The sequence below is a fragment of the Perognathus longimembris genome, chromosome 28 (assembly GCF_023159225.1).
Source record: "Perognathus longimembris pacificus isolate PPM17 chromosome 28, ASM2315922v1, whole genome shotgun sequence".
Classification (NCBI taxonomy): Eukaryota; Metazoa; Chordata; class Mammalia; order Rodentia; family Heteromyidae; genus Perognathus; species Perognathus longimembris.
The window spans coordinates 56,471,130-56,488,685 of NC_063188.1; the positions used below are offsets into that span (position 1 = coordinate 56,471,130).

General features: G+C 43.7%; 1 protein-coding gene across 1 annotated transcript in view; it reads left to right on the forward strand.

Annotated features, from left to right (window-relative positions):
• The first annotated feature begins 180 nt into the window (after positions 1-180).
• The window catches only part of Magt1 (magnesium transporter 1), a 32,821-nt gene continuing 15,445 nt past the window's right edge, over positions 181-17,556 (forward strand). The window contains exons 1-6 of the mRNA XM_048336139.1: positions 181-393; positions 10,363-10,532; positions 13,178-13,295; positions 14,357-14,497; positions 14,947-15,087; positions 16,670-16,759. Coding sequence (XP_048192096.1) covers positions 196-393; positions 10,363-10,532; positions 13,178-13,295; positions 14,357-14,497; positions 14,947-15,087; positions 16,670-16,759 — 858 coding nt within the window. The 5' untranslated portion in view covers positions 181-195. The remainder of the gene's footprint in view (positions 394-10,362; positions 10,533-13,177; positions 13,296-14,356; positions 14,498-14,946; positions 15,088-16,669; positions 16,760-17,556) is intronic.

The window sequence follows — 17,556 nt, forward strand, 5'->3', positions numbered from 1 at the left end:
GCGTGTTTGAACAGCCGCTCAGTTCGACGTCTTTTCCCATAACGAAAGGGGTGGCCCATAATTTTCAACGGGCCAATGAAAAACCTCCAGATGATCCTTTTTTTATTGGCTAACGGAGACCAATTAGAAGCGAACTGTCTTTTAGCGGGCGTCTAGCCATAGCGCGCTGTCGCCTGGCAGGGCTGAACTGAGCCAATGAGGAAAGGCTGGGGGCGGATTTGCCTGTTCTCACGTCCCTCCCACAGACCCAGCCAAAGGAAAGTTTCGCTTACCCCGGGGAGAGGAGCGAACATGGCAGCGCGTAGGTGGTTTTGGTGTGTCTCTGCGACTTTGGCGGTGGTGCTGCTGCTCTTGTATAAGGTTCCCACAGCTTCTGCCCAAAGAAAAAAGGAGGTGAGGACACGCTTTCCAACACCAGAGCCTTTTCCCACTGTGAGGGGCTTGACCGGGACCGTGGCTTCCTTTCCGCTTCCCTTTCCCGGTCCCCGCTACCTTCTGGCTTTGGAGTGTCTTAATTCTATCGTTTTCGGGGTTGTTGCTTTGCGAAGGGAGGAAAGGCAAACTTCATGCCCTATGAGAGTGGGGTGGAGTAAGTGGACACCTGGCTTCTGACGGGTTGGGACAAGTTTGGCCACTTCTCTGTGAGTTGGGGCCCCATAGGGTGTTGGGGCTGGTGGGCTCGGTTATAGATCCTGGGAGCAGAGTATAAAGAATCTTTTCTGATCTCGGCAAATGTTAACTCCCCAGACATGTGCAACAGCTTTGGAGCCTTTCTTAGTCTGGTTGTGGAAATGAGAGCAAAGTGAAGTTAAACCAGGTTGATCAACCGCGTGCAGATAGTCGATCAGCCAAGAAATATTCCGTGTGCTTGACATACACACATGAACAAAAGTAAGATTCCCTCTGGGTGGAACTTACAGTATTTGGGAAGTTTAAGAGATATTTATTCTTTACTCATGCTTAAGCAAGCCAAGCAGACCAATTTGAGCATTGTGGTTTGAAACATTTGTGACTTACATCTGTGTACTCTCAGAACTTTTAGAAACTTAGTAGCACGGACTGTGAATATGGCTTAGTGGTAGAGTGCTTGCCTAGCACACATAAGCCCTGGGTTTGATTCCTCAGTACCACCCAAACAGAAAAAGCCAGACTTGGCACTATGGCTCAAGTGGTAGAGTGCTAGCCTTCAGCAAGAAAAAAAAAAGCTCAGGAATAGTGCCCAGGTCCTGAGTTCAAGCTCCAGGACTGGCCACATAATCTATTTTGGTACTGGGGATCAAACCCAGGATGTTGCACTTGCTAGGCAAGTGCTTTGCCACTAAACTACTTCCCAGCTTACCCGCTAAGTTTATATGAGAAAACCCAGTTTATATAATTAACTAAGGCAGAAAGGAGTAAACCAAATCAGCCATTCTGTTTTTTTTTTTTTTTTTTTGCTAGTCCTAGGGCTTGAACTCAGGGCACTGTCTTTGAGCTTCTTTTGCTCAAGGCTGCCACTCTACCACTTGAGTCACAACACCACTTCCAGCTTTTTCTGTTTATGTGGTACTGAAGAATCAAACCCAGGGCTCCATGCATAGTAGGCAAGCAAGCACTCTACCACCAAGTCACATCCCCAGCCCGAGATCAGCCATTCTAATCCTACATTCTCTTCGCAAACTCACTCAGACATTTCACTTGTTAATCTGCTGAATTAAGAATGAAACTATTGGGGCTGGGGATATGGCCTAGTGGCAACAGTGCTTGCCTCGTATACATGAGGCCCTGGGTTCTATTCCCCAGCACCACATATACAGAAAATGGCCAGAAGTGGCGCTGTGGTTCAAGTGGCAGAGTGCTAGCCTTGAGCAAGAAGAAGCCAGGGACAGTGCTCAGGCCCTGAGTACAAGCCCCAGGACTGGCCAAAAAGACAAAAAACAAAATGAAACTATCTTCTGTATGCCTTTTTTCTCCTTTTTTAATTAAACGGATTTGATAAAATCTCTACAGAGCTCTATACATCTCTTTCATAAAATCTCTTGCTCAAATTCATCACCTCTGTTGCTCTTTCTTATCTCCTTTGTGTGTTTCTGTGTATCTGTACTATTCTATAAAAATTAAAGCTAAGCTAACTAATTAAAACAGTAAGTTAAGACTGGTTAAAAAATAAAATGAAGGGCTGGGAATATGGCCTAGTGGCCAGAGTGCTTGCCTCCTATACATGAAGCTCTCGGTTCGATTCCCCAGCACCACATATATGGAAAACGGCCAGAAGGGGCACTGTGGCTCAGGTGGCAGAGTGCTAGCCTTGAGCGGGAAGAAGCCATGGACAGTGCTCAGGCCCTGAGTCCAAGGTCCAGGACTGGCCAAGTAAATAAATAAATAAATAGATAGATAGATAGATAGATAGATAGATAGATAGATAAATAAATAAAATGAAAACATATACTTCTCAAACAATAAACAGAGTAATTTTTGTTTTGTTTTTATTTTTAACTCTCCAGCACTTTTTATTTCTTATTGTTGAAACTTATTTCCATTTTGTTAGTATATATTATTGTACATAGAGGGTTCATTGTGAGGTTTCCATGCAAGCATACAATGTACTCCATCGAACCTATTTCATCTATCTTTCCCTTTTCTCCCACTTTTTTTGCCTGCCTGGGGCTTGAACTCACAGCCTGGGTCCTGTCTCTGAGATTTCTTTGCTCAAGCTAATACTCTACTACTTGAACCACAGCTCCACTTCTGATTTTTTATTAGCTTACTTGGAGATAAGAATCTCACATAGCCAGGCACCGGTGGCTCATGCCTGTAATTCTACCTACGCAGGAGGCTGAGATCTGAGGATCATGGTTCAAAGCCAGCCTGGGCAAGAAAGTTCATGAGACTCTATCTCCAATTAACCACCAGAAAACCATGAGTAGCGCTGTGGCTCAACGTGGTACAGTGTTAGGCTTGAGGTAAAGAGCTCAGGGACAGCACCCAGGCCCAGGATTCAAGCCCCACAACTGAAGAAAAAAAGTCTCACATAGCCAGGTACTGGTGGCTCACACCTGCAATCCTAGCTACTCAGGAGGCTGAGATCTGAGGATCCCAGTACAAAGCTAGCCCAGGCAGGGGAGACTTTGAGACTATTATCTCCAATTAACCATTCCCAACCAGAAGTGGAGATGTGGCTTAAAGCAGTAGAGCAGTACTTGAACAAAATATCTCAGGGACATTGCCCAAGCCCTGAGTTCAAGTCCCATGACCTACAGAAAGAAATCACACCTTCCTGTCCTGGCTGGTTTCAAACCACTATCCCACGATCCTCATATCTCAGTCTCCTGGGTAGTTGGTATTACAGGTGTGATCCACTGCGGCCAAGTTGTTTATTTTTCAGACATTTATTATGTAGCCCAGGCTGGCCTCAAACTTGTGACCCCCCTCCCCCTTAGCTGGATACTGGTGGCTCATACCTGTAATTCTAGCTTCTCAGGAGGCTGAGATCTGAGGGGTCTTGGTTCAAAGCCAGCCCATGGGACAAAGTCCTTGACACTTTTTTTGGTCAGTCATGGGGCTTGAACTCTGGGCCTGGGAGCAGGCCATGAGCTCTTCAGGTCAAGGCTAGCACTCTACTATTTGAGCCACAGGGCCACTTCTGGTTTTCTGGTGATTAATTGGAGATAAGAGTCTCAGAGACTTTCCTGCACAGGCTGGCTTTGAACCATGATACTTAGATCTCAGCCTTCTGAGTAGCTAGAATTACAGGCATGAGCCACCTGTGCCCACTCCTTGAGACTCTTATCTCCAATTAACCACTGACTGGAAGTGGAGCTGTGGCTCAAAGTGATAGAACACTAGCCTTGAGCAAAAAAAGCTCAGAGGAAGTGCCCAGTTCCTGAGTTGAAGCCCCAGAATTGACAAAAAAAATAAAAAGTTTGTGATCTTCCTGCCTTTCCCAGTGCTGAGATGATAGACCTGTGTCAATTGTGCCTGACAAAATTGTATTTTTTCACTTGCGTCTGGGAATCTAAATATGGAAAAGGATTCAGAGTATAGTGAAGCATAATAAAAATGCTTGTAGTAATGTTTGCATGGCAGGTCTCCCCTCTTAGTTCTCAAAAAAAAAATTGTAGCTCCATGCCAGTAGCTCATACCTGTAATCCTAGCTACTCAAAAGACTGAGATCTGACGATTGTGAGTCGAAGCCAGCCTGGGCAGGAAAGTCTGTGAGGCTCTTGCCCAGTTAACCACTGGAGAACTGGAAGTAGAGCTGTGACTCAAAGTAGTAGAGCACTAGCTTTGAGCAAAAGAGCTAAAAAAAAAAAAAGAGCTCCACCCAGGCCCTGAGTTCAAGACCCATGACCAACAAGAAAACAACAACAACAACAAAAACTTTGAAGAAGATATGATTTAATCCAACCGCAGTTAATCTTTCACAAGTTAGTGAATCTCATTTTCCTCATCAGTGCAAATGAGAAAATGCCTATATCTGTGGCTGCTCTGAAAATTAAATAAGGTGTAGTTCTGTCCGGAAGTCCCTAATGTACCTGGCCTATGGAAGGCATTAAGATGATATGGTGTGGGCTGGGAATATGGCCTAGTGGCAAGAGTGCTTGCCTTGTATACATGAAGCCCTGGGTTCGATTCCTCAGCACCATGTATATAGAAAAAGCCAGAAGTAGCACTGTGGCTCAAGTGGAAGAGTGCTAGCTTTGAGCAAAAAAGAAGACAGGGACAGTGCTCAGGCCCTGAGTCCAAGCCCCAGGACTGGCAAAAAAAAAAAAAAAAAGATGATATGGTTCGCTTACATATATGAAGGTAAAACAGATGAAACCTGTTAAAAATGGTTTCAAAATGGGAGGTAGTAGGAAAAGGGAGAAGGTGAAGATTTTGCTTTATTATCATCTGTTACCTAATCAGTATTAAAAATTTCCTGGCTAACTTTTAAAAAAAAATTTGTCAGTTGAACTTGGTGCCTGGGCTCTCTGTCCCGGAGCTCTTTTTGTTAAAGGCTAGTGCTCTACCACTTTGAGCCACAGTGCCACTTCTGGCTTTTTTTGAGTAGTTTATTAGAGATAAGAGTCTCATAGACTTTCCTACCTTGGCTGGGTTCAAACCATGATCCTAATAGCTCAGCCTCCTGAGTAGCTACTAGAATTACAGGCATCAGCCACTGGAGCCTGGCTCCTTTTTTTTTTGTCAGTTGAGGGGCTTGAACTCTGGGCCTGGGCACTGTCCCTGAGCTCATCAGCTCAAGGCTAGTGTTCTACCACATTGATTGAGTTGCAGTGCCACTTCTGGTTTTCTGGTGGTTATTTGGAGATAAGAATCTCACGGAGGGCTGGGGATATGGCCTAGTGGTAGAGTGCTTGCCTCGTATACACGAAGCCCTGTGTTCAATTCCCCAAGCACCACATATACAGAAAACGGCCAGAAGTGGCCCTGTGGCTCAAGTGGCAGAGTGCTAGCCTTGAGCAAAAAGAAGCCAGGGACAGTGCTCAGGCCCTGAGTTCAAGCTCCAGGACTGGCAAAAAAAAGAATCTCACGGACTTTCCTGCCGGGGCTGGCTTTATTTAAACCACGACCCTCAGATCTCAGCCTTCTAAGTAAGTAGCTAGGATTCTAGACATAAGCCATTAGCACCCGGCTCACTCTTTTTGTGGTGTTCTATGAGCAACAGTCATAAAATAGTATTGCTTGGCCTTTAACAAGGCAAGATATCACTGGAGAAATATTAATGCTCTGTAGCTTTGTTTTTGAAACTGACACCTAAAAGTACCAGAGATACAGAAACTCTTTAAAGGATGTGACAGAGAAAGTGGGCTCAGTAGCAGTTGCAAAACTAATTGAGATGATACAACCCTTACCCCCCAAAACAAACCATTTAAAAATGTAAAAGAACATCAAGCAAAGAGATAGTGATATATCTAAACAATATCCAGGAAGTCAACTGAGAATGAAGCAGATGGTAGTTAAGGATTTAAAGTACTCTTCTCTGCTCACTGTCTCCTGAAGTAATTATCTGTCCATTATGTTTCTGTATCTGTTCAGTTTCACTCTTAATTCATGGATAGAGTTGGAAATTATTGCTTAGCTAGAAATTTCATTGTAGTAACATCTGAAGACTGGTAAATGATTAGGAAAACTAAGAACATGAAGTTTTTTTTGTTTATATTAATTGTACATAACAAAGTGTTTCATTTTGACATTTCCATTCATGGCTACAATGTACTTTGATTATATGCATCCCTCCACTGTTTTGGCCTGTCTACCTGCTGCTACTCCCTCCCCTTTCCTTGTCACCCCTTCCTTTACTTTCTCCCAGTTGTTTTTTTTTTTTGTGTGTGTGTGCCAGTCCTGGGGCTTGGACTCTGGGCCTGGGCACTGTTCCTCAGCTTCTTTTACTCAAAGCTAACACCACTTGAGCCACAGCTCCACTTCCAGATTTTTAATTGGAAATAAGCGTCTCCTGGAGCCAGGCGCCAGTGGCTCATGCCTATATCCCTAGCTACTCAGGAGGCTGAGATCTGAGGATCACAGTTTGAAGCCAGCCCAGGCAAAAAAGTCCGTGAAATCTTGTCTCCAGAAAAAGTTGGTAGTGACGCTGTGGTTCAAGGGGTAGAGTGCTAGCCTTGAGCATAAAAAGACTCAGGGACAGTGCCTAGGCCCTGAGTTCAAGTCTCCTGACTGGCAAAAAAAAAAAAAAGTCTCCTGGACTTTCTTGCCTGGGTTGGCCTTGAGCTGTAGTCCTCAGTTCTCAGCCTCCTGAGTAACAAGATTACAGCCATGAGCCACCGGTTTCTGGTTAATAATGGCTTTAAAATATCAAATGTATATTTTGAAACTATGAGCCAATATTGTCTGATCTGAAGCAGAAGTAACTGTCTCTTGAGGCTATTTTAGTTTATTTTTTTTTTCTAGTCCTGGGGCTTGGACTCAGGGCCTGGCTTCTTCTACCTCTTGAGCCACAGCGCCACTTCTGGCTTTTTCTGTTTATGTGGTGCTGAGGAATCGAACTCAGGGCTTCCTGCATGCTAGGCAGGCACTCTACCACTAAGTCACATTCCCAGCCTGTTTTATTTATTTATTGTTTTTTTTTTTGCCAGTCCTGGGCCTTGGATTCAGGGCCTGAGCACTGTCCCTGGCTTCTTTTTTCTCAAGGCTAGCACTCTGCCACTTGAGCCACAGCGCCACTTCTGGCTTTTTCTGTTTATGTGGTGCTGGGGAATCGAACCCAGGGCTTCATGTATACAAGGCAAGCACTCTTGCCACTCGGCCATATCCCTAGCCCCCCTGGCTTCTTTTTGCTCAAGGCTAGCACTCTGCCACTTGAGCCACAGCCCCACTTCTGGCCATTTTCTATATATGTGGTGCTGGGGAATCGGACCCAGGGCTTCATGTATACAAGGCAAGCACTCTTGCCACTAGGCCATATTCCCAGCCCCTGTTTTATTTTTTTCAAGTGGCAAATCATGAAATTGAATAGAGAGAGAAATTACTTTAAGGGAAACAGTAGTCTAGGCCTAGGTGACTCAAGAGCTTCCTGAGGCAGTTTTGGTCAGCACTTCTCCCTTAGCCTATCTTTTAGCCTATCTTTCCATTGATCAGTCTCCTGCTCTCTTCATTGGCTGGGCTGAGTGGAAAGTGTGTGTTTAGTTGCTTTATTTTTTTTGTGTTTTTTTTTTAATTTGGCCAGTCCTGGGCCTTGAACTCAGGGCCTGAGCACTGTCCCTGGCTTCCTTTTGCTCAAGGCTAGCACTCTGCCACTTGAGCCACAGCGCCCCTTCTGGCCGTTGTCTGTATATGTGGTGCTGGGGAATCGAACCCAGGGCCTCATGTATACGAGGCACGCGCTCTTGCCACTAGGCCATATCCCCAGCCCAGTTGCTTTAGTTTTTAAGACACTGTGCAACTGTTTCCAAGAGTGGCCATGCATACATAGTAATTCCCCTAGAGCAGACTTAAAGAGACCCAGTTTCTCCACATCCTCTTTATGGTCATTCTATTTTCACTTTATTAACAAGCATACATTGCCCTTTTTTCTTGCTAGGCAAGTACTCTATGACTTGAGCCACATCCCCAGCCTAGCACTGATATCTCAGTGGATTTTTTTTCTTTTCTTTTCTTTTTTTTTTCTTTTTGCCAGTCCTGGGGCTTGGACTTAGGGCCTGAGTACTGTCCCTGGCTTCTTTTTGCTCAAGACTAGCACTCTGCCACTTGAGCCACAGCGCCACTTATGGCCTTTTTGTATATATGTGGTGCTGAGGAATTGAATCCAGGGCTTTATGTATACCAAAGCAAGCACTCTTGCCACTAGGTCATATTCCCAGCCCCCCCCCCTTTTTTTTCTTTTCTTTTCTTTTTCTTATTGTCAAAGTGATGTACAGAGAGGTTACAGTTTCATACGTTAGGCCTTGGGTACATTTCTTGTACTGTTTGTTATCTCCTCCATCATTCCCCCCTCCCCCCTCTCCCTTTTTTTCTTTTCTTAAGGCTAGCACTCTACCATTGAGCTACGACTTTACTTCTAGCTCTTTGGGTGGCTAATTGGAAATAAGAGTCTCAAGGACTTTTCTGCCCCAAATGGCCTCAAACCATGATTCTCAGATTTTAGCTTAATAGCTAGGATTACAGGCATATGAACAACTGGCTCTTATTGTGTTCTTTGTTTGCCAGTCCTGGGGCTTGAACTCAGGGCCTGAGCACTGTCCCTAAGCTTCTTTTCCTCAAGGCTAGCACTCTACCACTTGAGCCATAGTGCCACTTTTGGCTTTTTCTGTGGCACTGAAGAATTGAACCCATGCACCATCTATAGTTTCTCTTCAGTGAAATATCTTGAGTTCTTTGTTTTTCACTCATTTTCTAGTTGAGCTATGTAACTTTTTTTCCACTGTTGAGTTGATCTTTTTCTAGCTGGTCCTGGGACTTGAACTCTAGGTCTGGGTGCTATTGTCACTGAGCTTTTTTCCTCAGTCTAGCTTGAGTTGTTTTTTGTGTATGTGTGCATGTGCCACCACTGGAGCTTGAGCTCAGGGCCTCTTGCTCTTGTTAAGCTTTCTGAGGGCTAGTGGTACTCTACCACTTGAGCCACTCTTCTACTTCTGGCTGTTAGCTGGTTAATTGGAGATGAAATTGTCATGGAAACCAGAATTGTAGTATACAATACGAGCTACAAAGCCAGCTGGGGCAAGAAAGTCCATGAGACTTTTACATTCAATGAAGCCAGAAATGGAGCTGTAGCTTAAGTGGTAGACCACCAGCCTTGAGCAGAAAAAGCTAAGTGAAAGCAAAAGGACAAGCCCCAGCACTGGCACATCTGTATATGTGAATGTGAATGTGTGAATGTATCTGGTCTGGAGGCGAGGGTCAAAGGGTAGAGCACCAGACTAGCAAGAGCAGGGCCCAGTTCTTTTTAAGTGTTTTTGTCAAGATGATATACAGAGGGGTTACAGTTACATACTTAAAGTATTCAGTACATTTCTTGTCATATTTGTTACCCCCTTCCTCATTTGTTTTTTACCTTCCTAATGATGGACATTGTTATCCTCCCATGAGACACTTAGCTAACTAGCAAAAAAACAGAAGCAGATGTGTGGCTCAAGTAGTAGAGCACCAGCCTTGAGTAAAAAGAAAATAAGTGAGAGTGGGAGACCCTGAGTTCAAGCACCACTATTATTAGCACCCCCCCATGAAAATTGATCTGGATGTATGGCACATGCTGGAAATGCCAGCCCTTGGGAGGCTAAGGCAGGAGGGTCACAAATTTAGGCCACCCTGGGCTGCATAGCTGGACCCCCCTCCAATCTCACAAAAGAAGTGGGGGTAGATTATCAATTATTAAGCGTTTCTTTAAAAAAAAATTCTCATGGGGCTCAAACTTTGCCTGAGCACTATCTCTGAGCTTTTTCTGCTCAAGCCTAGTGCTCTACCCCTTTTAGCCACAGCTCCACTTCCAGTTTTCTGTTGGTTAATTAAAGATAAGTCTCATGGATTTTCCTGCCTGTGCTGGCTTCAGACTTCAATCCTCAGATCTCATCCTCCTGAGTAGTTAGGATTACATCAGCTCCCGGCCCAAATATTGTTTTTAAATTTAAAATTTTTAAATTTAAAATTAAATTTTAAGTTGTTTTAAAATATTGTTTTTAAATCATACTTTCCATTATTCTGATTACTCGTCTTGGTTTATAGATGCCTAGCTAAATTAACTTCTTATTTTGTTGTAGAGTGGTTTTAGTTTTTTGGGGGGAACAAGGTCTTGCTATATAGCCAAGTCGACCTTGAATTCATGATCCTTCTTCCACATGAGTGCTGGGATTACAGGCATAGTCCTCTATGCCTAGTTTTAACTTTAAATGCCAAATTGAGGATTTTAACGCTCTGGCCTTGTCTTTTTAGATGGTGTTATCTGAAAAAGTTAGTCAGCTGATGGAGTGGACCAATAAGAGACCTGTAATCCGAATGAATGGAGACAAGTTCCGCCGTCTTGTTAAAGCCCCCCCAAGAAACTACTCTGTTATTGTCATGTTCACCGCTCTCCAACTCCATAGACAGTGTGTCGTTTGCAAGTATGCTCTTTCTGCTCTGCTTTAAAATTCAGTACCTCCCAACATTTTAACCATTTTTCAATCCCAGGAGAACCAGCTTAGTGCAGTGGGTACATAAATAATTAATGTGGATGCCTTAATTAGAAGATTTGTAGCACCATACTCCTTCAGCTGTTTTGTAACCAATTCTTGGGGGGCATGAATAAGATATAGCCGTCATACAAATTACTTCAAAATCAAAGAATTGTTTATTTTTATTTTTTTTGGCCAGTCCTGGGCCTTGGACTCAGGGCCTGAGCACTGTCTCTGGCTTCCTTTTTGCTCAAGGCTAGCACTCTGCCACTTGAGCCACAGCGCCACTTCTGGCCATTTTCTGTATATGTGGTGCTGGGGAATCGAACCCAGGGCCTCATGTATACGAGGCAAGCTCTCTCGCCACTAGGCCATATCCCCAACCCAAAGAATTATTTTAAATCAGTGCCAACTTATATGCAGTATGCCAATAATGTTGGCATAGTGCTTTATTATTTATAAGTACTTTCAATTTCAAATCGCTGTGTTATCACAGTTCCAGAAAGTAGGTAAGGCAAATTGGAGGTAGAAATGGAGAAAGGGGAAGTGTTGATCAAAAGTGTGTGGATTCATGTATATACTATGGGGACATAGTTAATCATAACACATATTTTGAATTTACTAAGAGTAGATTTTACATGCTTTCACCAAAAAAGAGTAGTTTAATTCAATCATTTAAAAATATCCCAAAACATCACAAGTATATACAACATATAAATGTGTATTGATAAATATATAATATTTATATAAATATACATACAGTTATTAATAAAAAATAATTTCTACTGGGGATGTAACTCAGTAGAATGTCTATCTAGCACACATAAAACCCTAAGTTTGAAAACCAAAAAGCTTGGGGGTTTGGTTCAAGTAGTACAGCACCTATTTAACAAGAGGGAGATCCTCAGTTCACACACACACACACACACACACACACACATACACACACACACAGAGCTAGGTGCTAGCAGTGACTCCTGTAATCCTAACTACTCAGAAGTCTAAGATCTGAAGATCATGATTCAAAGCCAGCCTGAGCAGGAAAGTCCATGAGACTCTTATCTCCAATTAACCACCATAAAACCGGAAGTGGTGCTGCAGCTCAAGTGGTAGAGCACTAGCCTTGAACTGAAGAGCTCAGGGACAGCACCCAGGTCCAGAGTTCAAGCCCCATGACCGACCAAAAGAAAAAAAAAGAGGGGGGGTGGAGAGAGAGAGATTCTTATCTCCAATAAACTACTTAAAAAAGAAGTGGTGGGGCTGGGAATGTGGATAGTGGTAGAGTGCTTGCCTTGCATGCATGAAGCCCTGGGTTCGATTCCTCAGCACCACATGAACAGAAAAGGCTGGAAGTGGCACTGTGATTCAAGTGGTAGAATGCTAGCTTTGAGAAAAAACAAAAGCCAGGGACAGTGCTCAGGCCCTGAGTCTAAGCCCCAGGGCTGGAAAAAAAAAAAAAGAAAAAGAAGGGGTGTTGTGGCTCAAGTGGTAGAACCCTAGTCTTGAACACAGAGAGCCCCAAGGGCAGAGCCCAGGCCCTGAGTTCAAACCCCAGGACTGGCAAAAAAAAAAAAGAATTAAGATGGCTATTTCATTAAATAAAAGCACTAATGACAATTCAAAATAATTGATACTAAAAAGAGAAAGTAGCTTTTTATTTTTATTATCTTAATTCACTGGATTTTATTAAATAAGAGACAGGTTTTTATTATGTTACCTAAACTATACTCACATTTCTGGGCTCAGGTCATCCTCCTGCCTCAACCTCCTGGGGAACTGAGACTATAGGCACACACTACCTGGCATTTACTAATTTTTAGATCAGCATGGCCGATCTGGAAATTCACTTTCAGTAAAATGACGAAGCCGCTCTGTAAAGAACTACTTTAATAAAACAAAACATGGAGAGTTTTAAAATCCTTGCAGCCTGAGTCATGTGAAGGAATAGGAACAGGTGACTTGTTTCCGATAGATGTTATGCTACTCCGAGCTTTGTTAGCTTTTTTACATGAATTTCTCGCTGGAGGTGGGAGTATAATCCAAGTATTTGGCTTTCCAGTGGGTTGTTTGTGTGGGTGTATGTGTGCCAGAACTGCGGCTTGAACGCAGGGTCTTCATGCTCTTACTCAGCTTATTCCCTCAAGGCTAGCAGTCTTTCATTTGAGCCACACATCCACTTCTAGCCTTTTGCTGGTTAACTGGAGATAAGAGTCTCTTGAATTTGTCTGCCTGGGCTGGCTTTGTTTTTATTTTTTTCTTTTTGCTTGAACTCAGGACCTGAGCACTGTCCTTGGTTTCTTTTTGCTTAAGGTTAGCACTCCACCACTTGAGCCACAGTGCCACTTCCGGCTTTTTCTATATATGTGGTGCTGAGGACTCGAACCAGGGCTTCATGCATGCACTTTACCACTAGGCCATATTCCCAGCCCCCAGGGCTGGGCTTTGAACCTGGATCCTATATCAGCTTGCTGAGTAGCTAGGATTATAGGTGTGAGCCATCAGTGCACAGCTAGTTGGGCTTTGTTTTACTGCTGGTAAACAGGATTGATTTTAAAAGTTGTTTATGTTTTCTTCAAAAATTTAATTGCATTTAGGCAAGCTGATGAAGAATTCCAGATCCTGGCAAACTCTTGGCGATACTCCAATGCATTTACCAACAGGATATTTTTTGCCATGGTGGATTTTGATGAAGGTTCTGATGTATTTCAAATGGTAAGATATTTTGCTTTATTCTCCCATGTCTGAATAGGTGACTGTTTTTAGTAACTGTAAGAAGTTGGACTACTCTTTTTTTTGCCAGTCCTGGGACTTGAACTCAGGGCCTGGGCTATGCCCCTGCGCTTTTTTTGCTCATGGCTAGCACTCTACCACTTGAATCACAGCACCACTTGTGGCTTTTTTCTGTTTATGTGGTGGTACTGAGGAATCGAACCCAGGGCTTCATCCATGCTAGGCAAGCACTCTACCACTAAGCCACATTCCCAGCTCTGGAGTACTCTAATGTAAGATCCAGAATTAGTACACTAAAAAATAAATATCACGGGGCTGGGAATATGGCCTAGTGGCAAGAGTGCCTCCTACACATGAAGCTCTAGGTTCGATTCCCCAGCACCACATATATGGAAAATGGCCAGAAGGGGCGCTGTGGCTCAGGTGGCAGAGTGCTAGCCTTGAGCGGGAAGAAGCCAGGGATGGTGCTCAGGCCCTGAGTCCAAGGCCCAGGACTGGCCAAAAAAATAAATAAATAAATAAATAAATAAATATCACTAGCCATAAGATATAGTGATCATCTGGGCACCTGTGGCTCACACCTGTAATCCTAGCTACTCAGGCGGCTGAGATCTGAAGACCAAGATTTGAAGCCAGCCCAGGCAGGAAAGTCCATGAGACTTTTATCTCCAATTAACCACCAGAAAACTGGAAGTGGCGCTGTGACTCAAGTGGTAGAGCACTAGCCTTGAGCTAAAGCGCTCAGGGACAACGCCCAGGCCCAGACAGAGTTCAAGCCCCACAACCGACCAAAAACAGAAAAAGATTATCTGGGTAATGGTGGCTTATGACATCCTAAGCAGGAAAGTTTGTGAGACTCTGTATCCATCCAGTAAATCACTCAGAGCCAAAAGTGGCGCTGTGACTTAAGTGTTAGAGCACTAGCTTTGGCCAAAAGAAGCTCAGGGATTGTGCCTGGCCCCTGAGTTCAAGCCCCAAGAACAGCAGGAAAAAAAGATTATTTTCCTGGTAATTAATACTTCCATGGGCTATGCTTTATTCAGCTAAACATGAATTCAGCTCCAACATTCATCAACTTTCCTGCAAAAGGAAAACCCAAACGTGGTGATACCTATGAGTTGCAGGTGCGAGGGTTTTCGGCTGAGCAGATAGCACGGTGGATCGCAGACAGAACTGATGTCAACGTAAGTCTCCCTGCTTTGTAGAAATTATTTCCATTGCCCCCATTGAACCATCTTAGGAGACTATAATTGGACTTGTCCCAAATCACTGAGGTAGTAGTAGTTTGACAGTTAACGGAATTCTGCTGTTGGAAGGAGATTACAAAGCATCCTTGTGTTGCCCCATTGAGCCCAGCCTGGAAACCACTCTCCTCACCTTAAGTCAACCTGTCCATGATAAACCCTTATTCATTGAAAAAGTGTTAGAATTTGAGTTGTCTGAATATTACATGTCTTTCTTCCCATTTTAGGAGATAGACTGCTTGGGTTGGAATAAGGTTGGGAAAAAAAAGTATTTTTTCCTGAAAAGAACTTTGCTTGCTTTCCTTCCCTTGTGATTGCTTTCCATTTCTTTATTATTTAATTACGAAATAAATTTTATACTTTAAAATATTTTTTCTCCTTTCCATTAGATTAGAGTAATTAGACCTCCCAATTATGCTGGACCCCTCATGTTGGGATTGCTTTTAGCTGTTATTGGTGGCCTTGTGTATCTTCGAAGAAGCAATATGGAATTTCTCTTTAATAAAACTGGATGGGCCTTTGCAGCTTTGGTGAGTGAGTTTTAGAAGAAAAATGAATGCATAGAACTGATCCTGTGTTTTTATGTAAATTTCCACTTTTATATGGAATAGCATTTTGTTTATTTTTCTAACCTGAGGGAATGAGTTTGGGCATATTTTTCTGCCTTATTGTCAGTTCATCTTCCTCACTATCTCATTAGGATGATCAAAGCTTCCAAGAACTGACTTCTGATTTTATCTGCGTGTGTGTGTGTGTGTGTGTGTGTGTGTGTGTGTGTGTGTGTGTGTGTCAGGGGCCTGAAATTAGGGCCTGGGCTGTTCCTGAGTTTCTTTGCTCAAAGCTGGCACTCTCACTTGAGACACAGCTCCACCTCTGGCTTTTGTGTGTATGTGCTTAATTGGAGATAAGATTCTCATAGACTTCCCTTTTTGGGCTGGCACCTGGCTTGAGTACATCACTTTTTGGACATTGTCACCCCTTCCCTTGCTCTCTCCCAGTATTTTCCTTCCACCTCCACTGTAAGTTCATTTTCAACGTAGTGCATGTCTGTAATCTTAGCTACTCAGGAGGCTGAGATCTGAAGAGCCTGGTGAAAAGCTAGGCTGGGAAGGAAAGTCCATGAGTCTCTTATCTCCATTTAACCGCCAAAAAGCCAGAAGTAGTGTTGTGGCTCAAGTGGTAGAGCACTGGCCTTGAGCAAAAGAGCTGAGGAACAGGGCCTATGCCCTGAGTCCAAGCCCTAGGTCCGACACACACACACACACACACACACACACTTTTCAGTATTTGATTTTAAAACCTGTCAACTTACTTATACTTCTTTTTTTTGCCAGTCGTAGGGCTTGGGCTCAGGGCCTGAGCACTGTCCCTGGGCTTCTTTTCACTCAAGGCTAGCACTCTGCCACTTGAGCCACAGTGCCACTTTCGGCCTTTTCTGTTGTTTTTTTTGGCCAGTCCTGGGGCTTGGACTCAGGGCCTGAGCAATGTCCCTGGCTTCTTTTTGCTCAAGGCTAGCACTCTGCCACTTGAGCCACAGCGCCGCTTCTGGCCGTTTTCTGTATATGTGGTGCTGGGGAATTGAACCCAGGGCCTCACGTATACAAGGCAAGCACTCTTGCCACTAAGCCATATCCCCAGCCCGGCCTTTTCTGTTTATGTAGTGCTGAGGAATTGAACCCAGGGCTTTATGCATGCAAGGCAAGCACTCTATCACTAGGCCACATGCTTTTTAAAATAGTGTTTACCCTTTTTTGAAGTGTTGCTAAATTATGATCATTTATCTTTTAAAAGTTATACTTGGGCTGGGGATATGGCCTAGTGGCAATAGTGCTTGCCTCATATACATGAGGCCCTGGGTTCGATTCCCCAGCACCACATATACAGAAAATGGCCAAAAGTGGAGCTGTGGCTCAGGTGGCAGAGTGCTAGCCTTGAGCGGGAAGAAGCCAGGGACAGTGCTCAGGCCCTGAGTCCAAGGCCCAGGACTGGCAAAAAAACAAACAAACAAACAATACTTATTACCTAAACAGACATGCCTTTTCATATATCTACTAATATAATGGAGACAGGGCCTGAGGGGCCATGATTATTTGATTTGTGTTTGTTTTGTAGTGTTTTGTGCTTGCTATGATATCTGGTCAGATGTGGAATCATATAAGAGGACCACCATATGCTCATAAGAATCCCCACACAGGACATGTGGTAAGGAAGTCTGGGATTGTTTTCCAGTATGTATCAAAATCAACCTAAAGATTATTGACATGATGGAGGGTTGGGAATATGACCTAGTGATAGAGTGCTTGCCTAGCATGCATGAAGCCCTGGGTTCGATTCCTCAGTACCACATACACAGAAGAAGCCAGAGGTGGCACTGTGGTGGCTCAGAGGTGGCTCAAGTGGTAGAGTGCTAGCCTTGAGCAAAATAAGCCAAGGAGAGTGCTCAGGCCCTGAGTTCAAGCCCCAGGATTGGCAAAAAAAAAAAAAAAGATTATTGACATGATGGACCAGTGCCACCATAAGAAGGAACTACAGAGTTTTTACTTTTCAGTTTCTCTATTTTTAGTAAGCTGCAGTTAACTGCTAGGATCATGCATTGCTCCTATAAAGTGGGAAGTAAGTTCCATATTTCATTCATTAAGTTCTGTTGGCTAAGCTGGCTAAGAATGCATGTCAGCTGGGCACCAGTGGCTCAAGCCTATAATTCTAGTGACTCAGGAGGCTGAGATCTGAGAATTGCAGTTGGAGGCCAGCCTGGGTAGGAAAGTCTATGAGACTCATCTCTAACCACCAAAAAACAAAAAACAAAAAAACTTGGAAGTGGAGCTATGGCTCAAGTAGTAGAGTGCTAGCCTTGAGTACCCAGTCCCTGACTTCAAGCCCCACACACTGAATTAATGTCAGCCTTCAGCTAAATTGGATTATAAACCTCATACCTGAGCACCTACTGTTTCCAGTTACTGTGCTAGTCACACTGATAAACAAGAAAATATGCTCTCTGT